The following is a 21641-nucleotide window of genomic DNA, read 5'->3' on the forward strand; positions in this document are numbered from 1 at the left end:
CCAATGCAAAGAACTTCCCAGGGGCTCACTCCAGGTCTTACCCCACATGGCTCTACACTCTAAAGAATGCAGCTACATTCCATTGTCCAATATATATATATATAAAACTTTGCTGTAGTAAACAGTAAATGACCTCATTTGGGCCTTCTTCTTTAATTCTTTTAACACAATAGGCTTAATCATGGGTATTTATCTGTTATCTCTTGCCTTGACTATTGCAACTCCCTTCTCATTGGCCTGCCTCTCCATAGGCTATCCCCTCTTCAGTCTATCATGAATGGTGCTGCCAGACTTATCCACCTTACCAACCGCTCAGTGTCTGCCAACCCTCTACTCCAATCCCTACACTGGCTCCCAATCACCCAGTGAATTAAATTCAAAATACTAACCACAACATACAAAGCCATTCACAACTCTGCCCCGAGCTACATCACCAACCTTGTCTCCAAATATCACCCAAATCGACCTCTCCACTCTTCTCAAGACCTCCTACTCTCAAGCTCTCTCGTCTCCTCCTCTCATGCTCGTCTCCAGGATTTCCCCAGAGCCTCTCCCATCCTCTGGAACTCGCTACCACAACCTGTCCAGCTATCCCCTACTCTTGCTACCTTCAGGTGATCCCTAAAAACTCATCGCTTCAGGAAAGCCTATCACGTCTCCAACTAATCTCCTACCACTTCTATCAGCTCATTCCCCACAGTTACAACCTTTTGTACCGCCTGCCCCACCCTATTAGATTGTAAGCTCTTCTAAGCAGAGCCTTCTTAATCCTCTTGTATTTTATTGTATTATAACTGTATTGTCTCCCTTTTATATTGTAAAGCGCTGCGTAAACTGTTGGTGCTATATAAATCCTGTATAATAGTAATAATAATAATAATTTATATGATTGCAGCCTGTAGCAGTTGAGAGCCACAGGTATGATGCACGGACATGTACTGTTGACTTGTGTCCGTTGTAATGGTGGCAAACAGCACTGCCAGCAGTCCATATGTTTAAAAGCAATGTGTGGTTGGAGTGATCCATCTGGCTATAGTTCAGGTAACAGGTGAGGTCACTTCCTCTTGGCATGACAAGGAAGTGACATAACACACATAATATATACAGTGATAGCTTATTTCCAGGGAGAATGGTTTTGAACCATAGACAGTCCCTTGACTAAAAAGGTTGTGCACACCTGTACAATCAGGATGCTGGTTTCCAGGAAAATGTGAACACAGGGTTTGAGGTTTTATCTCTCCCAAGTCTCTAAAAAGCTTCTGGACTCCAGAACCCAATCCAAACTGCAAAATTAGTTTTCTCCATTCAGAGCAGACATTCTGGAGCCCCTCAACTTGCATAAGTGAGAACTCTGGGTAACATCTAACTCTTCTGACAAGGCGCTGCACTAGAGGCCCATCAAGGCCAGAATATAATATTACTTCCTTTTCTATAAAGCATTATACTGTGTTTTTTCTGAAGTGCACTGAATATGTGTGAAACTAATGCCCCGTACACACGGTTGGATTTACTGACGGAAAATGTTCGATGGGAGCTCGTTGTCTGAAATTCCGACTGTGTGTAGGCTCCATCGGACATTTTCCATCGGAATTTCCGTCACACAAAATTTGAGATCCGGATCTCAAATTTTCCGACAACAAAATGCGTTGACGAAAATTCAGATCGTGTGTACACAATTCCGACGCACAAAGTTCCACGCATGCTCGGAATCAAGCAGAAGAGCCGCACTGGCTATTGAACTTCCTTTTTCTCGGCTCGTCGTACGTGTTGTACGTCACTGCGTTCTTGACTTTCGGAATTTTCAACAAGATTTGTGTGACCGTGTGTATGCAAGACAAGTTTGAACCAACATCCGTTGGAAAAAATCCATGGATTTTGTTGTTAGAATGTTCGATTGTGAGTACGGGGTATTAGAATGAATGGAATGAATATAAATAAATTGCAGGATAGCTATAATTCACAACCCTCCACAGACTGCAGTATCTTTATACAGAGTTCCGCTTGATTTGATCGCTATTATGCCACAATATTACTTTGCCAGATATATGGATAACATGAAATGAGACCAGTCATCAGCAGCAGTGTGTTAATCTGCATGTCATAACACACTCATCTATGCAGCCGGGTGAGGAATCTATGCCAACGTGCTTGAAACGATCAATGCCGTTTCCAAAGAACACACGGAACCAAAGACAACAGTAGATACCACATAACAGGATAATTGCAAGAAGAAACACACACAATTCCTAACATCTTCTGGGTGAATCTCCAACATGCATGGTTGGTGTATCGTATTGTGACCGACTAGTTCAGCTTTTCTCAACCTTTTTAGCACAGGGATCCCTTGAAATAACTTTCGAGTCTCAGGGAACACCTGCTAATCATAACTATACGGTATCTACAACCCATTAAAGTGAGGGTCAATGGGAAAAATTCTCCTTATATTTGTGGTTATTGGGAAGAATCCCCCCCCATTACCAATAGCTAAAAGTATATTGTTGTTCGTTGTCACTCATCTGAGAGGCAGATTTTGCTCAATGCTTAGGACACCTACACAAACCCCTGGAGCATTCCTACTTGAGATAGATGGGACTAGCGTTTCTCATTCCCTCTAACTAATGTCTTCTGCAGAGCGCACATACATTACAGTAATGCCAGATGCATTATTTGCTCTTACAGTGGTCATCTTTGACACCTTCATACATTACTTACAATGACAGTCTCTTGACAATGCTTTGTAAACTCATCTGAGATAGTTGCACTGCTCTGTAGGTCTGGCAGCACTGGAGATAATCTAAGCACTCATAGATTAGTCCTGGAGTTTGAAATCTTGCACGCTGATGCTCTCAGAGTATGCCACACAGACTCATCCTCTGGGGCAAAGATCCTTTCTGCCAAAGTCATGTAGTGTTCAGTTGTACACGCCTTACATAGTACATCTGATCAGTAACCATTGACCAAACGTTTAGCCTTAAAGTATGTTTGTGCCTTTACTATGGACAACTTTCAAACTGATTTGAATTTAAAAATCAATTTCACCTCAATGCTTATAGCTAGAGAGTTGAATGAGGGACTGTAATGCCCCGTACACACAATAGGATTTTCCGACGGAAAATGTTTGATAGGAGCTTGTTGTCAGAAATTCCGATCGTGTGTGGGCTCCATCGGACATTTTCCATCGGAATTTCCGTCACACAAAATTTGAGAGCTGGTTCTCAAATTTTCCGAAAACAAAATCCGTTGTCGGAAATTCCGATCATGTGTACACAATTCCGACACAGAAAGTTCCACGCATGCTCGGAATCAAGCAGGAGAGCCGCACTGGCTATTGAACTTCCTTTTTCTCGGCTCGTCGTACGTGTTGTACGTCACCGCGTTCTTGACGTTCAGAATTTCCGACAAGATTTGTGTGACCGTGTGTATGCAAGACAAGTTTGAGCCAACATCCGTCGGAAAAAATCCATGGATTTTGTTGTCGGAATGTGCGATCGTGTGTACGCGGCATTAGTGTACATAGTCTGGGCACAGGTTTACTTTAAAGTCTTTTCCTTTATAGAATGGGTACCAGGGAAAGAAAAATGTAAGCAGATTAGATCTTCATATTTAAATAAACACATAGCTGAATGGTTCTTACCAGACCATTGCATGAGCTGATCGCTGCATATCCACTCCCCACATCTCGCTGTTGGACTGTTCCACTAAAGTGACAGAAGACTCCTGATCGAGGGGTAATCCTAATTCCACTATTATTTCCAGTTCTTCTCTCAAGGATATAGTTATCTGCCAAAAATCCTTCACTGACAGACAAGTTAAAAAGTAAATCCTTAGTCCCCTGTAAGATGCGGTAGTGCACCATTGCTGACTGCAAATCCCGTTTTCTTCTGTTTAGAGTTTCATGATGAGTCACGGTGTAGGACAAGAAGTTGCCATTTTTGTCCACCTTGATTGGCTCAACCAGTTCATATTCTGGAGGCAGATTCCTGGCTTGGTGATCTGCAAAAAGAAAAAAAGTGAAGAGGCCGTTATGTAGCAACTTAGAAAACTATTTGCAAGTTTCACTGATAAATACATTGTAAAAATTTTTTCACAATATATTTTGTTTAACCACTTGACCTCTGGAAGTCCCCCCCCCCCCCCCCCTTCATGACCAGACTATATTTTGCAATATTCTGCGTTACTGACAATTGCGAGGTCATGCAACGCTGTACCCAAATACTATTTTTATTTATATTTATTTCAGGTACTTATATTTTTATCATTTTTTTCCCCACAAATAGAGCTTTCTTTTAGTGGTATTTCATCACCACTGTGTTTTTTTATTTTTTTGCGCTATAAACAAAAAAAGACCGACAATTTTGAAAACAAAGTTAAAATATTTTTTAGTAACAGTATTATGCAGCGCTAAGGACAGCCAATAAATGAAAATGCCAAAATTACTATTAATTATTAAATCATAATATCGTAATTAATACGATAAAACAAGCTGTTCTTAGCCAGGGTCTCAAGTTTGCACCCCCCCGTACACTAAATAAATTTGAGACATTCATAGATGTCCACAAGTTTATTAGAAAAATGAACATCAAACGTCATTTTCTTTTGAACCCAATAGGTAATCGAAATCAATTGACCCCTGCTAATGTATATCAAAATAGCACACCGGATGGCGGCTCCCAGGATTTCAACTCTGGAGGAGCTTCGGACGTACCAGGCCTTGGAGAAATTGGTAGAATCCAGATTAGACATACCAATTTTTCTAACGCCTCATTGTTCAACCCACCTGGTCTTGTAGCTCCATCGATTCAAGTCTTTAAAGAGATGGTGGTGAAGGATTTGGTTGCTCTCAAGATGCCGAGATTTGGGGGCAACCGTAGCCTTCAAGTTAATGTGAAACAAATTTGTGCGCGTAATGATATTATCATACGCCCAGCAGATAAAGGGGGTGGTGTCGTTGTATTGAACAAAAGTGATTACCTGGAGGAGATTAATAGGCTCTTGTCAGATAGTGTCACCTATACAAAGTTGAAAGTGAATCCCACATTTAAATACAAAAAGGAGCTTCTTGCTCTTATTAATGATGGATACCAATTGGGTGTTCTGAACAAGAAAGAAAAGGCATATCTGGTGCCCTCTGCTCCGAGGGTACCAGTGATATATTATCTGCCTAAAATCCACAAGAATCCCTCCAAACCTCCTGGCCGCCCGATTATCAGCGGCATTGATTCCATCACAGCCAGGATTGGTAGATATGTGGATAATTTCTTACAACCCCATGTGGTTAATACTCCTGCTTTTTTGAGGGATACTACGCAGGTTATTAACCTCTTGGGGGATTTCAGATGGAGAGATGGCTGCATTCTTGCAACTGCCGATGTAGCCTCTCTCTATACCGTTATATCCCATCAACATGGATATGAAGCTGCTAGTTTTTATTTGGAGCAGGACTCCTCTATGCCATCTGTACAGAGAGAATTTATTTTACAACTTTTGCGTTTCGCCACAAGCCATAATTACTTCTGGTTTGGAGGTGATTTCTTTTTGCAAGCTGTAGGCGTAGCCATGGGTGCGAAGTTCGCGCCCAGTCTAGCGAACCTCTTCATGGCTCGCTGGGAAAGTGAGGTCATTGATACCAACCCACCCAGGGAGCTACGCCTCTGGAAAAGATACATCGATGATGTACTCCTGGTGTGGGAGGGTGACCTCCACTCCCTTGAAGCTTTCTTTTATAGGCTTAATCTAAATGATAGGGGTATATGCTTGCAATATGAGGCCAGTAGTTCTCATATTCATTTTCTAGACCTAAACATCACGGTCAATGAGGGTCAACTTATTACTACTACATACTTTAAAGAGACGGACCGCAATGCCTATATCCCAATGAGTAGTTGCCACCATACCCCCTGGCTTAAGGTGGTCCCTAAAGGCCAGCTCCAGAGAATCAGGCGTAATTGTACTAATCTCCCTGATTATCTACAACAGGCCCAGATTTTAAAATCGAGATTTTTGGAAAAGGGATATCCTGAGGCTGAGATAGATGATACTATTGTGCAGGTGGGTAATCTAGATAGAAATACTATGCTCAGTGGGGATAGGATGGTGAATCATGTTCCTGATAATCGACTTACCTGTTCTTTGGTAACAAGATACTCTAACCAACATTTCTTGGTCAAAAAGATACTGAATAGACATTGGGGCCTGTTGAAGAATGATAGGGTACTTGGCCCTACTTTACCGGATCATCCAGTAGTCATTTTTAGAGGGGCACCTACTTTACGGCATATGATTGCTCCCAATATTGTAGATCCACCTAAACCTATTTCTTTTTTTCCATCTTTGAATGGCTTTCATCCCTGTAGAAAATGCGAAATTTGCCAGCTTAATGCATTCAGAGGCCGGAGATGTGAGAGTTTTCAATCAACCCAAACTAATCAAATATATAGGATTGAGTCATTTATCACGTGCACTACTGAGTATGTAGTGTACATGATACAGTGCCCCTGTTCAAAGCAATATATTGGGCGCACAAAGCGGGCTCTCCATGTGCGGTTATCTGAACATGTGGGCAACATTAGGCGTGGATTTACTAAACATAACCTGTCTAGGCATTATGCCAAATACCACGATAAGAAGGTTAAGGGGACATTTTTTGTAGCACTAGCCAAACTCCAGTGTCATTGGAGGGGTAGTAATAAAATCAGAGCCATTTCTAGGCTCGAAACGAGATGGATATTCGATATGATGAGTTATGTGCCCTTTGGGCTTAATGTAGACTGGGACATCAATTCTTTTATTAATAATTCTTAATTAGTTTAGATGCTTTTTTAATTAATTTTTTTGCATATGTTTGCATTTTTTATTTTTATTATTATTTTTATTCTTATTTTTTATATTCATTTGGACGTTTTATCAATTATGTATTTTTTATGTGGGGTTAATTACTCAGATGTACTTTTTTGCTTACTCTGTAGAGGTTTTTAAATAATTTATTTAATTATTGATACGTTTATTATGTGGCGTTCTCTCTGGAATTCCTGGCTGTTGCATTCACCTTTCATCCCGATGGTATGATTTTTGGCCGCTAGATGGCGGTAATTGTAATATTGGTTTATGGCTTCCCTTTTTTTAAAATTTTTTTAAAATTTATTTCTTTGCTCTGGATGGTGTGTCGTTAGTTCGGCGCCATTTTTTATTTCCCATCTTATTTCTATAGCGGCCAGTACTTAAGATGGCGCCGCGGGTTTATTCTCTACAGCGGCCAGTACTTAAGATGGCACCGCGGGTTTATTTTCTACAGCGGCCAGTACTTAAAATGGCGCCGCGGGTCTATTTATATCCAGAGCGTGGTGACGAGCGGTACTTGGCCCAACCCCCAGACGACGTCCTATCGTGACGAAACGCGTAGGGTGTGGCCTATGACGCTGACGTCACTACGCTGTTCCTCTTTGCTGAATTGGATGGGAAGTGTATGCACAGCGGGAAGCCTGCGGAGACGCTTTTATACTGAGATTACTCTGACATTTGTCTATTGGAACCTTTTGTAAGTGCATCTTTTTATTCATTAAATATTATTGATTGGAACGATTACACTATGGGAGCCTTTCTTGCTTTTATTTCCGGAGCCATACAGCCTCAGCCACAGACCCAGATGCTGGTATAGGTTATTGGGAAACCTGTAATCTCCCATTTGCCTGGATAGACCTTTGTTGGTCTTTTAAGTCGGTAAGGAGCCTCATATTCACTTGGGTGTATTCACTGTTTGGAAGATTGGATTTCCTTTATCACGGATTTTGGATCAGCTTTTCTTCCTTTCTACGTTTATGAACTTTATCTTTGATTTTTTATATTAGCACTATTTGTGATGGGACTTTTTATGTGTTCTTTTTGGTTCATTTAACACTATTAATTTTATACACTTATCCAACAGTGGTTATAAATAATTTTGGTAATTTTTCACGGTATTAATTACGATATTATGATTTAATAATTAATAGTAATTTTGGTATTTTCATTTATTGGCTGTCCTTAGCGCTGCATAATACTGTTACTAATATCTGGAGTATGTGTCTGACTCTTTTATGCTGGCTGCTTTGGTAATTTGGGTTAAAAACTCTGTGTTTCACTAATGTGTTTTTTAGTCTGTGAGGATTAACCCCTTATAGTTACCAATCATTTATTGGGTTTCTAGCGCAGCGTTAGCCCTTTTTGGGTTTTTTATATATAAAATATTTTTTACTTTCTGCTATAAAACATATCCATAAAAAAATTTTAAAAAACTGAAATAAAATCCAATTTCTTTATAAATTTAGGCCAATATGTATTCTGCTACATATTTTTGGTAAAAAAAAATTCTCAATAAGCAATAAGCAATTCTCTGCAGAGGCGCTTTGCCGGCGGTATAGCCGCGCCGTCCCATTGATTTCAATGGGCAGGAGCGGTAAAGGAGCGGTATACACACCGCTCCTTCACCGCTCCGAAGATGCTGCTGGCAGGACTTTTTTTACCGTCCTGCCAGCGCATCGCTCCAGTGTGCAAGCCCTCGGGGCTTGCACACTGGAATGAAAGCAGCGGCACTTTCGGGGCGGTTTGCAGGCGCTATTTTTAGCGCAATAGCGCCTGCAAACCGCCCCAGTGTGCAAGGGCTCTAACTGACAATTGCACAGTCATGCAACGCTGTACCCAAATACTATTTTATTTACATTTTTTTCAGGTACTTACATTTTTAGCATTTTTTTCCCCACAAATAGAGCTTTCTTTTAGTGGTATTTGATCTCCACTGTGTTTTTTATTTTTTTTTTAGCTATAAACAAAAAAAGACCGACAATTTTGAAAAAAAATATATATTTTTTTTACTTTCTGCTATAAAACATATCCATTAAAAAAAAAAAAAAAAAAACAGAAAAAAAAAATCAAATTTCTTCATAAATTTAGGCCAATATGTATTCTGCTACATATTTTTGGTAAAAAAAAATCTCAATAAGCGGATATTGATTGGTTTGCGCAAAAGTTATAGCGTCTACAAACTAAGGGATATATACCAGATTTTTTTTTTATTCTAGTAATGGTGGTGATCAGTGACTTATAGCGGGACTGCGATATTGCGTCGGTCAGTCCGACACTAACTGAAAGTTTTGACACTAATACAATCATCAGTGCTAAAAATTTGCACTGTCACTGTACTAGTGACACTGGCTGGGAATGGGTTAACATCAGGGGCGGTCAAAGGGTTAACTGTGTGCCTAGCCAATGTTTTACTGTACTATGTGTGCTGCTTTTTACTCAGGGAAGTAACCCCTAGCAACCACCGGAGGAAACCCTGGTTGAAAAACTCTGGTCTAGGATGTCCAAAAATCTGCTTACAGCTACCCATAGACATGTATGGGTGAAGGTGACTGTACACAGCTGTTTGCATAAAGTAGCGCATGTACACAGATGTAATGCACTGAATGCAACTTATGTGTGTTTGGTGCAATACATCTGTGTGCACGCTACTCTGTGCAAATCTGCGTTCAGCTGCTTTTACACATTCATGTCTATGAGCACCTGTAGGCAGCTCTTGGACATCCTAGACATCAGAATTATGCCCTGTCATAGGCGTGCGCACAGGGTGTGCCAGGTGTGCCTGGGCACACCCTAATCACCCTGTGTGGTGCAGATTCTCCCTGTTTAAACCCCTGATATGAATAAAAATAAAATAATAATACTAATAAAACCTACTGACACCATCCACTGCCTTACCGACATCAATCTCTGCCTTACTGGCATCCGCCACTGCTCTACTGACACCGTCATTATGTATACACATGCACACCTATATGTATTTGAGCTTTGAGGTGCACACCCTAATGCAATAGGCTGTGCACACCTATGTGCTCTGTACACACGGTCGGACATTGATCGGACATTCCGACAACAAAATCCATGGATTTTTTCCGACGGATGTTGGCTCAAACTTGTCTTGCATACACACGGTCACACAAAGTTGTCAGAAAATCCGATCGTTCTGAACACGGTGATGTAAAACACGCACGTCGGGACTATTAACGCGGCAGTAGCCAATAGCTTTCGTCTCTTAATTTATTCTGAGCATGCGTGGCACTTTGTGCGTCGGATTTGTGTACACACGATCGGAATTTCCGACAACGCATTTTGTTGTCGGAAAATTTTATAGCAAGCTCTCAAACTTTGTGTGTCGGAAATTCCTATGGAAAATGTGTGATGGAGCCTACACACGGTCTGAATTTCCGACAACAAGGTCCTATCACACATTTTCCATCGGAAAATCCTATCAGGTGTACAGGGCATTACAGTGTCTTTACCCTGCACAGATAAATGTGCCCATGTTCACGTAGCCAAAAGCTCAAATTCAGTTTGGGGAAAAACAAATAAAGTTGGCCCCCAGCAGCTCTATAAAGTCATAATACAAGTATAGTGCAGCGCTAAAATTAGTGAACAATAATAACATGTGATATCATAGGAGAGAGAAAACTAGATCCCTCACTCACACAATTAAATAGTGAAAGCAACTTAGTAAGACCCCTTTCACACTGAGCTTCCCCGGGGTGTCAGCAGTAAAGCGGCGCTATTTTTAGTGCCGGTTTACCGTCGTTTTAGCTGCGCTATTCGGCAGCTAGCGAGGCGTTTTTAACCCTCGCTAGCGGCCGAAAAGGGGTTAAATCTGCCTGCAAAGCGCCGCTGCAGCGGCGCTTTGCCGGCGGTATAGCAGTGCTGCCCCATTGTTTTCAATGGGAAGGAGCGGTGTAGGAGCGGTGCGGCACTCAAGTGGCACTCAACCCCAGCAGTAGACATGTGCAATTTGTTTCATTCCGAATTCGTTTTTTGACGACGTTCAACAAATTCGTTAATTCGGAAATATCCCTATTAACGAAAACCCGTTTAACAAATTTTTCTGAATATTCAAAAATTCGTACATTCGTAAATTTGTACATTCGTAAATTAGGTCTGCTGGACACACTGATTGGCTTCCGCTTTGTTCAATCACAGCAGGAGCAGGTTGCCGGCAGCGCGCGTGCGCGCCACAGACCCGTAAGTAAAAAATCATGTACATGTACGCGATTTTGCGCAGAGGAGCCTCCGTCCCGCAGTAAATGTACGTGGGGCGGTCGGCAAGAGGTTAAGACCCTGACCCCTGAGTTTGGAGTGCTGTATGTGAATGGGTAGTGTAGGGAAAGGTACCCTGTCTGTTAGTGACAGTACTAGCAATCGGGGAAAGGTTCCAGTTGGGGAGGGAAAGCGTACGGTTGCATCTCTCAGGATACCTTCCTGATTGGGCACGAGATGGCCAGGTCGCACTCTGACCCCTCTCAACAGATGCTGTTGGTTCGACTGGAACCTACTTCTTCATGTTGGAAACTGTGAGTGTGCTTTAAGGAATTGGTGCATTACTTCGGCCCGGATGTGGCCTGTGCTTGCCTTTATCTGGCCCTTGGGTACTATTTCACCCAATGACATCAATGATGGGTCACCATTCCTTCCACTGACACCAATGATGGGGCATTATTCCTCCCACTGATACCAACAACAGGACACCATTCCTCTTCCTTATACCAACAATGGGGTAACATTCCTCCCAAAAACACCAATGATGGGGCACCATTCCCCCCACAGACACCAGCTCTGGGGTACTATTCCTCCCACTGACACCAATGACGGGGCATCGTTTCTCCCACTGATACCAACAATGGGGCATTATTCCTCTCACTAAAACCAAAGATGGGGCACTGCTTACTTCCACTGACACAAGGCCTTTTCATGCTCCCACTGGGCACTGTCTCTTACCCCTAAAGTCTGCAGGACAGTTAACTGGCCCTTTATTTAGAAGGTTTGGAGACCCTTGACTAGACTATCACCATACCAAGGTGTACTAACAACATATACAGTAAATGGATGTGACCTGACACACACTATATAAAACACATGGCGGCCTACATCCCTGATTTGGTAGGTAGAAAGGAAGCGTTTGTGGGACTTTAAATGAGGGAACGCCATGTCAGGAGAAAACAACATAGAAATGAAGTTACAGTACATGATTTATTTATTACAATCTAGAATACATATCAGATATTTTGTATCAAATAGATAGGTAGTCACAAGACTTACACTAAATATGGTGCTCATAGCATGCAATACAGATAGAAAATAGACATGGCAAATATACATGGTATAATAAATCGATTGAAAAACATATGTAATAGAGACAAGTAACTCTTGGCATCTAGTGGCACTCAATGCGTTTCCTGGTATTACAGCCATTCATTTGAATTTCTTTTAAATTAATTTGTTATTTCTGAAAAAATTTCAAGTACATATTCCTCTCTTAGAAATAAGTATGAATGATGTACTACTCCATTCAAGAGGCTCTTGTGAAAGAAAGATATGTTCAAACTGAATAGAGAGTTAGGTCCATACACTCTATTTACAGCAGGCAATCCATCTTCAGTGGGTACATATATAGCAGGGCTATATTAATACATTTACTAGTAACTGCCTGGAATTTAGCTGTATGCTTCGAAAACTACTTCTATCTATTAGGCAGGGTATGATACAAAAAGGAACGATAATAGAGACAAGTAACTGTTGGCATCTTGTGGCACTCAACGCGCTTCCTGGCATTACAGCCATTCATCAGGAGTGTTGTGAAGTAATATACTGGGAAGGAAATGAACAGGGGTTAATGATAATGCCCTTAGAATAAGGGAGGACAGAGGGATTATATTCTAACAAGGTGGAGATAGATTGGGATACTTACTACACAGCCTCAAGGCCAGGTCCGGTATTCGCCAAGGAAGACGGGGGCAACAGGCATGATGTCTCCCCCGGGGTTGAGACGGGGGGAACCCACCAAGGATGGAGATCAGCGCCCGGAGCCCAACACAGTGGTCACAGCATCAAACCAGAGAGAAGGGAATATAGGGATTATGACGGTGCCAGGAAAAACACAAAATGTTCAAATATTAAAATAAATAATTTTTATTAATACACAGAAGTTGTAAAAAGTAAACAATAGAATCACAAGGACATGGTGTGCATAAATACTGAAAACATATCTGTAGCGAGCTTCACGTCACTTGGCCTCATGGATGTAACGGCCAATGCAGTAGGTAGGTATTTTAAGTATCTGACATGTTTCGCCAGTATTGGCTTCTTCAGGGATAGATTATTAATACCTAAAGCGCTACAGTAATTCTGCAAGTCACCAAGGGGGTGCCACACACTTCCAGGGCTAAGCCTCCAGCATAGATCACATAGATGTAAAGAAACACTCTTTAAAATGAATAACAGGACACCGATAGATCACACGCCAGGGATGTCACAGGACACCGACGCACTCCTTGCCATCTGATCCGCTTATTTTATTTGGCGCTGTTACTGGCTGCAGGCTTTTTCCTAGCCCAGAATCTCACTCTATATCTACTTATTGAGATACGTTTTCTGCTGCTGTTGAAAGAAAAAAGCTTTTCTCAACGCTAGGGATCTATCGGTGTCCTGTTATTCATTTTAAAGAGTGTTTCTTTACATACATTCGGCCAGGTCCTTCCCATTGCCCCCTGCAGCTACCTACTGTGATTTATGCTGGAGGCTTAGCCCTGGAAGTGTGTGGCACCCCCTTGGTGACTTGCAGAATTACTGTAGCGCTTTAGGTATTAATAATCTATCCCTGAAGAAGCCAATACTGGCGAAACATGTCGGATACTTAAAATACCTACCTATTGCATTGGCCGTTACATCCATGAGGCCAAGTGACGTGAAGCTTGCTACAGATATGTTTTCAGTATTTATGCACACCATGTCCTTGTGATTCTATTGTTTACTTTTTACAACTTCTGTGTATTAATAAAAATTATTTATTTTAATATTTGAACATTTTGTGTTTTTCCTGGCACCGTCATAATCCCTATATTCCCTTCTCTCTGGTTTGATTGTTAATTTTTGGGATGAGGTGCTGTATCACATTGAGGGCCGCCCAACTATATAGTAATTTTAGTGGTCACAGCATGATCCAATAGACTATGTGTGCACAAAAAGTGCATGATGTGCCTAGAAAAATGTGTCAAACAGGGATTAATTAAATGTGTAAAAGTGTAAAGGTAATGTGGCAAAATGTCTATGTGTTCCCACAAGGGGACTACATGAGGGGGTGTATGTGAAATAAAACTAAGTTAAGGGAAGAAAAAAACATACCAAAAGAGGATGGCTGATCTCCCAGCGGGTAACCTGTGTGTGGGATCAGTGTGTGCTTCCTTGTGACTGAGTCAAGCAAATGAACCATCAGCTGCTCCAGGGCTACTATACACTCCCATTCCCAGAGAGGGGCCCCCTCAACGTCAAGCCTGATTGGTCAATCTGCACAGGAGAGGTGGGGAGGGGATTCCCAGCTGCATGTGGAGGAGCCATCAGCAGTGGGTCTCCACCCATCTCATGCGTGGCTAAGGATGGAAAAAAGACGTTAAATCAACGCCGATGACACCGCTGTTTGCGACGTCTAAGCATGACGCCGATGAGCAAGAGGCCAAGCCCCACCCCCACCAAAGGGTGGGGGGGGGGGATGGGCTGCTGAACATCGCAACCCTGGAGACAGAGAAAACATTCGACCCCACTCAAACCCAAGCTGAACCAAACAAGTGGTTGGGAAGTGGTCTGGAAAGGATAATGGGTCAAAGATAATACATAGGTAAATAATGGCATGGGGATCTAATGGAAATAGGGAATGAATCTAATGACAAATTGCTGAATACTGTTATGGCCCAGTATAAGGGCGATGAACAGAAGTTGATAAAATAGGATTTTTGACTTACCGTAAAATCAGAAAATATAGACAAGCCTTGCGAGCCACATAAGGGTTAATGCCTTATAAAATAGTAAAATCAATCCTGAGTGAAAGCCAGCTGCAAACACTAATCACGTTCCATAGTCGTGTGAGTGGCGTTAAAGAAAAAATGTGTCTGCGCTAGATTGAGAAAATACCATATAAATGATTGCAATGAGTGCTAAGTGCCAAAATAAACAAATACATAAACAAATGTGCTTAAGCTGACCAATAATAAATCAGAGATAACTTTTAGTGCTTAAACCTTCTAGTTTTTCAAAGTGCAAAGTGCTGTATAAAACACACAATATAAGTGCCCAATCAGAAGTGAAATAGCAACATTCCTCATGAAAGTCTTTATGGTTCAAAGAGTGTATATCCCAAGATATATAAATATAAAGTGCCCAAAATTAGTGTCCATAATCAGTGAAGTTCATCCGTCTTGTTCTTCCAAAAGTGCAACACCATAAAGCATGCCTTAGCATCTTCAGGTGACCCCCACAAGCGTATGCGCTCACCTTACAGTGTGTGACACAGTAATTAAACTCTGTCAAACACACTTTGGAGACACTCCTGTGCTCAAATGGAATCAACTGTGCAGACCTCCAATGCTCCCAGTCATGATATCATATGCAAAAGAAAAGAAACTCCATAGCGCAACATTGTATGATAATAAAGGATCTTTTATTGTGAACAAAAACTTTCCCCTTGCAGGGGTACTCACATACTGTGGGTGTGTGAGTGCACCATCCTAAACAGGCAAAAGCTCAAACAGGCCGATCGTGCAGTATGGCGTGCGGTGCGGTGTGTGCCTCAAACTCTCTCTCTCTGCTGACAGCTCCGTCCAGGCCCCTCCCCTACGCGTGTTCGGCACCGGGATCACGTGCCTTCATCAGGGGGATTTGATTGGACGGATGCTCTATGATCAATTAATAGTTACGGCGGCCATTTTGCCTTAGACCGCGGACAAGACTAGTAACAGGCTACAGTCATACATAACTTTGGCGGCCATTTTCCCTTAGATTGCAGACCGAGTTAGCAACAGGCTACAGTTACGCTTATCACTTGCTGCCAATCGAACCATACAATTGACAGTCTGATTATTCGCGTCCAAATATTTTAAAACTCAGAGAGCATAAGCATATAATTTAAAATCCAACAAATAGATGTTTAAAACCATTGCTAAGGTAAACTAAATAAATCCTAGAACGGAGCCGTCACTCATAGAGAACACCGCCGCGCACCTCATACACAGAGACAGCCACAATCATCACAACAAAGTTAAAAAACAAAGTTAAAAAACAGAGTTAAAAAACAGAGTTAAAAAACAGATAATATCCTGCATAATAGATTCTAATAAATACACAGATACTCATTGATATATAGATAAAAATAGATAAAAATCCCTATGTTAAAATATTTAATAAAATATATAATAAAAACAGTAATCACAGAAATTGCTGTGGGGGAGTGACAACAGCAAAACCCAATAAAACCAGGAAAAAAACAGAATAAACTAATTGTATAAAACAAAACTCATATTAAAAATGGGAGATGTAATGAAAGAATATGCGGGAATAAAAAGCAATTTACTATCAATATAATTAGGGTCCATATACAATGCATGTCCACCTAAGACCAATATACAATACATGCCCACCTAAGCCTAAAATATCTACCTAAAACCGTTAAATAAAGAACATGAAGGAAAACACTGTAATAGAGCGCTCCGGTGGATTAAATACTATCAATAATTACTGAGAAAGCATCTTAAGTCGAATTCTCTATTAAGCCCCCCAGGCACCAAAGAGCCAAGCTGGTGTATGGTCTAAGGCAAAATGGCCGCCGTAACTATAAATTGATCATAGAGCATCCGTCCAATCAAATCCCCCTGATGAAGGCACGTGATCCCGGTGCCGAACACGCGTAGGGGAGGGGCCTGGATGGAGCTGTCAGCAGAGAGAGAGAGAGTTTGAGGCACACACCGCACCGCACGCCATACTGCACGATCGGCCTGTTTGAGCTTTTGCCTGTTTAGGATGGTGCACTCACGCACCCACAGTATGTGAGTACCCCTGCAAGGGGAAAGTTTTTGTTCACAATAAAAGATCCTTACCGTAAAATCAGTTTCTCTGAGTTCATTGACAGACACAGCCTTCTTTATTAAGAACCATAGGGATGTCCCAAAGCAGTGCCAAACATGAGGGGTGGGGCAGCCAACAAAAACAAAAAAACCCCCAGGCCAACCCGACAAGCTGGAGCTCAGTGAAAACAACCTGGAGCCCAGCAAAAATACCCCTTCACGAGGGAAAAAAGCTCTAGACCGCAGCCTGCAGAACCTTGTGGCCAAAAGAAGCATCCGCAGATGCCAGCACATCCACTTTTTAAAAATTTTGTGAAAGTGCATCGACGACCAGGTGGCCGCCTTGCAAACTTGCGTTACTGACGCCTGATTACAGAAGGCCCAGGGCACTCAGCGCCCGAGTCGAGTGCGCCTTCCCCGGGAAGGAAGGAACCTGACCCTTGATAGAATAGGCTCGAGTCACCGTCTGCCCGTCTGTGATCACGAACAGAGAGTCTGACCTTCGAAAAGACTCAGTGGCCGCCACATACACCCTGACTGCCCGTACCACATCTAAGGTGTGCAAGGCAAATTCCCTCGGATGTTGCGGCCGGGGACATAGAGAAGGCAACACGATGTCTTCATTTAAATGAAAATCAGAGACAACCTTTTGAAGGAAAGAGGGACAAGGATGAAGCACCACCTTGTCCTCGTGAATCACCAGGTAGGGCATGCGACAGGATAGCATCGCCAACTCTGACACCCTGCGAGCAGAAGTAATAGCCACCAAGAAGGCCACCTTCTGTGATAGCATGAGCAGGGGATTTCTTGAATATCCTCAAATGGAGGCTTCTGTAGAACCGAAAGTACAAGTTTCAAGTCCCAAGGTGTCACGGGAGATCGCACCGGTTGAACCACATGTCGCACTCCCTGAATTACGCACCAGGGAATGCGAAGCCAGGGATCGTTGAAAGAAAACCACCAAGGCCGACACTTGGCCCTTGACAGTACTCAAAACCAAATTCTTTTCAACGTCCCTCTGAAGAAAAGTCAAAATCCGAGCCACCGAATAGGAACGTGGGTGAAACCCCACTGACTCACACCATGAAATGTACGCTTTCCACGTCCGATAATATACCTTCCTGGAAGAAGACTTTCTAGCTCTGAGCAGCGTCGGACTCACCGACGCAGATAAGCCCCTATCCTTCAAAACCTGGCTTTCAATAGCCAGGCTGTTAAAGCCAGCGACTGTAAGGCAGGGTGGAAGATCGACCCTTGGGATATCAGATCCTCCCTGAGAGTCAGCCGGCAGGGGGCATCTGTGACCAGGACCGACGAGGCCAGTCCGGGGCCACTAGAATGACCGGAATTCCTTTGGCCTCGATCCTGTGCAACAGCCGTGGCAGAAGCTTGAGAGGAGGAAAGGCGTAGATCAGACGATACTGGCCTCATGGAGCGGCCAGAGCGTCTGGGGCATCCGCCAGAGGGTCCTGAGACCTTGCCACAAACCTCTGCACCTTCCTGTTGATTCGGGATGCCATCAGATCTTCCTCTGGAGATCCCCAGCGTAAGCAGATCTGTTGAAATACCTCCTGATAAAGGGACCACTCCCCTTGCTCCAATACATAATGACTGAGGTAATCCGCCTGGCAGTTGTCCACCCCCAGAATGTGAATGGTGGAGATGGCCGGGACGAAACGTTCTGCCCACCATAGAATGCCAGGTACTTCCAGGCCGGCTAAAACACTCCTCGTTCCTCCCTGGTGGTTGACATAGGCCACCGCCATGGCATTGTCTGACTGGATCCGTATCGGGAGCCCTTGAAGCTGATCCGTCCAATGATCCTGTGCAGATTGGCCAATCAAACATGACGTTGATGGGGCCCCTCCCTGGGAATGGGAGTATATAGTAGCCTTGGAGCAGCCGATGGTTCATTTGCTTGACTCAATCACAAGGAAGCACACACTGATCCCACACTTACCCTCTTCACTGGGAGATCAGCCATCCTCTTTTGGTATGTTTTTTTCTTCCCTTTTCTTGGTTTTATTTCACATACACCCCCTCATGTAGTCCCCTTGTGGGAACACATTTTGCCACATTATCTTTACACTTTTACACATTTAATTAATCCCTTTTTGACACATTTTTCTAGGAACACTATGCACTTTTTGTGCACACATAGTCTATTGGATAATGCTGTGACCACTGTGTTGGGCTCCAGGCGCTGTTCTCCATCCTTCCCCCGTCTCAACCCCAGGGGTGACATCATGCCTGTTACCCCCGTCTTCCTTGGCGAATACCGGACCTGGCCTTGAGGCTGTGTAGTAAGTATCCCAATCTATCCCCACCTTGTTGGGATATAATCCCTCTGTCCTCCTTTATTCTAAGGGCATTATCATTAACCCCTGTTCATTTCCTTCCCAGTATATTACTTCACAACACTCTTGATGAATGACTGTAATGCCAGGAAACACGTTGAGTGCCACAAGATGCCAACAGTTATGCCGCGTACACACGGTCGGACTTTTCGTCTACAAAAGTCCAACGGACGCTGACGGACTAAAGGTGGCTGGTAATCCGATCGTGTGTGGGCTTCTCCGGACTTTCAACGGACTTTTTTAGCCTCAAATCCGACGGACTTTAGATTTGAAGCATGCTTCAAATCTTTACGTCGTAAGTACGACGGACCCCGAAGTCCGCTCGTCTGTGTGCTAGTCCGACGGACAAAAACCCATGCTAGGGCAGCTATTGGCTACTGGCTATGAACTTCCTTATTTTAGTCCGGTGTACGTCATCACGTACTAATCCGTCGGACTTTTGTGTGGTCGTGTGTAGGCAAGTCCGTTCGTTAGAAAGTCTGCTGCAAGTCCGCCGAAAGTCCGCAGGAAGTCTGTCGGACAGGCTGTCGGACTTTTGTAGACGAAAAGTCCGACCGTGTGTACGCGGCATTACTTGTTTCTATTACATATGTTTTTCAATCGATTTATTATACCATGTATATTTGCCATGTCTATTTTCTATCTGTATTGTATGCTATGAGCACCATATATAGTGTAAGTCTGGTGACTACCTATCTATTTGATACAAAATATCTGATATGTATTCTAGATTGTAATAAATAAATCACGTACTGTAATTTCATTTCTATGTTGTTGTTTTCTCCTGTTGTTATTTCTGAAAAAATGTAAAGTACATATTCTTCTCTTAGAAATAAGTATGGATGATGTACTCTTCCATTCAAGAGGCTCTTGTGAAAGAAAAATATGCTCAAACTGAATAGAGAGTTAGGTCCATACACGCTATTTACAGCAGGCAATCCATCTTCAGTGGGTACATATATAGCAGGGCTATATTAATTTACTAGTAACTGCTTGGAATTTAGCTGTCCGCTTCGAAAACTACTTCTATCTATTAGGCAGGGTATGATACAAAAAGGAATGATATACAGCTTCAAGCACACATACTAAGAAAATCAAATTGTTAGGAACAAAATGTGACCTGCTGTTAATGAACATGGAAGTTTAAGTGTATGTAAACCCCAATAATGAACTTTTATTGGCTCCCTTTGCTCTGTTAAAGTGTAACTCCACTTCTGTTGAGAAAAAAAAACATTCCCCTCTGGGTGATCTATGTACATTGTAAGGATTTTAACAAACTTTGTTGTGGATTCCTACCTTTTGTTATTCTGAAGAAACCCCTCTGTGTCCATGTGGGAGAGTGAATCTAATGGGAGTTGTTTCATAAATATGAGTCAGCTGCAGCACTTGGAGGACTCTAATGAGGAAAATGACAGGATCTGCATCCCTTTAGATGTGTTCCTATTGGAAATATCTCACCAAAAATGACATTTTTGTTGCAGGGGATGCCTGACATCTGACCTGTATCTTAGTGCAGACTTCTGGCAAAATCAGTGAGCCAATCACACAAGCAGGAAATTATGTTTCTGGGGGGCATTCTGTACACATTCCGTGTACAGAACATCTCTAGGTAGCCATATTGCATTGCATTTTCAGAAACTTACAGAGCTGCAGATTGAAAAGGAAAGGTCATTTTTAATAACATTCAATTTCAATATGACTATTGACTGTCCGCTCGTGTGTACACGGCATTAGGAGGGAAGATTAAGGAAAAAAACTTACATTTAAATGCCCATCAATGCAGCCGATTATCAGTTTCCATCTGCAGCCTTGTCAGTGTCATTGCAGCCTTGCCCCAGTGTCATTGCAGCCTTGCCCCAGTGTCATTGCAGCCTTGCCCCAGTGTCATTGCAGCCTTGCAGTTTAAATATGGCGCCGCCGAGATACACAGAGCCGGATGTCCTGTGTATCTCGGCTCCTCTCGCATGATGGACATAACACAGGTCCAATGGCAGGACTGGGCGTGACTGTGAGCGGAGCTGAGAGCCGCCAATATACACATAGCCGAGTGTGCTTGGCTAGGCTCGGCTCCTCTCGGTTCCGCTCACAGTCACGCCCAGTCCCGCCATTGGACCTGTGTTATGTCCATCATAGGGTAGGACTGGGCATGACTGAGTGGAGCTGAGAGGAGCTGAGCCTAGCCAAGTACACTCGGCTATGTATATATAGGCAGCGCTTGCTCATCAGCGGGGATCGGCGTATAACACGCACCCACGATTTCCCCCTGATTTTAAGGGGGAAACAAGTGCGTGTTATATGCCGATAAATACGGTGTGTTTATATCTGCTTGTGCAGAACGAAAAAATTTGTTTAGTTTCAATTCGTTATTTATACAAATTTG

At 42.8% G+C, this 21641-nt stretch overlaps 1 protein-coding gene across 1 annotated transcript in view; it reads right to left on the reverse strand.

Moving 5' to 3' along the window:
* Positions 1–21641, reverse strand: part of ADAMTS12 (ADAM metallopeptidase with thrombospondin type 1 motif 12) — an 808982-nt gene that overhangs the window by 757935 nt on the left and 29406 nt on the right. Inside the window, exon 2 of the mRNA XM_073620835.1 lies at positions 3635–3993. Within this exon, the coding sequence (XP_073476936.1) occupies positions 3635–3993 (359 nt within the window). The remainder of the gene's footprint in view (positions 1–3634; positions 3994–21641) is intronic.

Source organism: Aquarana catesbeiana, linkage group LG01, assembly GCF_042186555.1.
Source record: "Aquarana catesbeiana isolate 2022-GZ linkage group LG01, ASM4218655v1, whole genome shotgun sequence".
Classification (NCBI taxonomy): domain Eukaryota; kingdom Metazoa; phylum Chordata; class Amphibia; order Anura; family Ranidae; genus Aquarana; species Aquarana catesbeiana.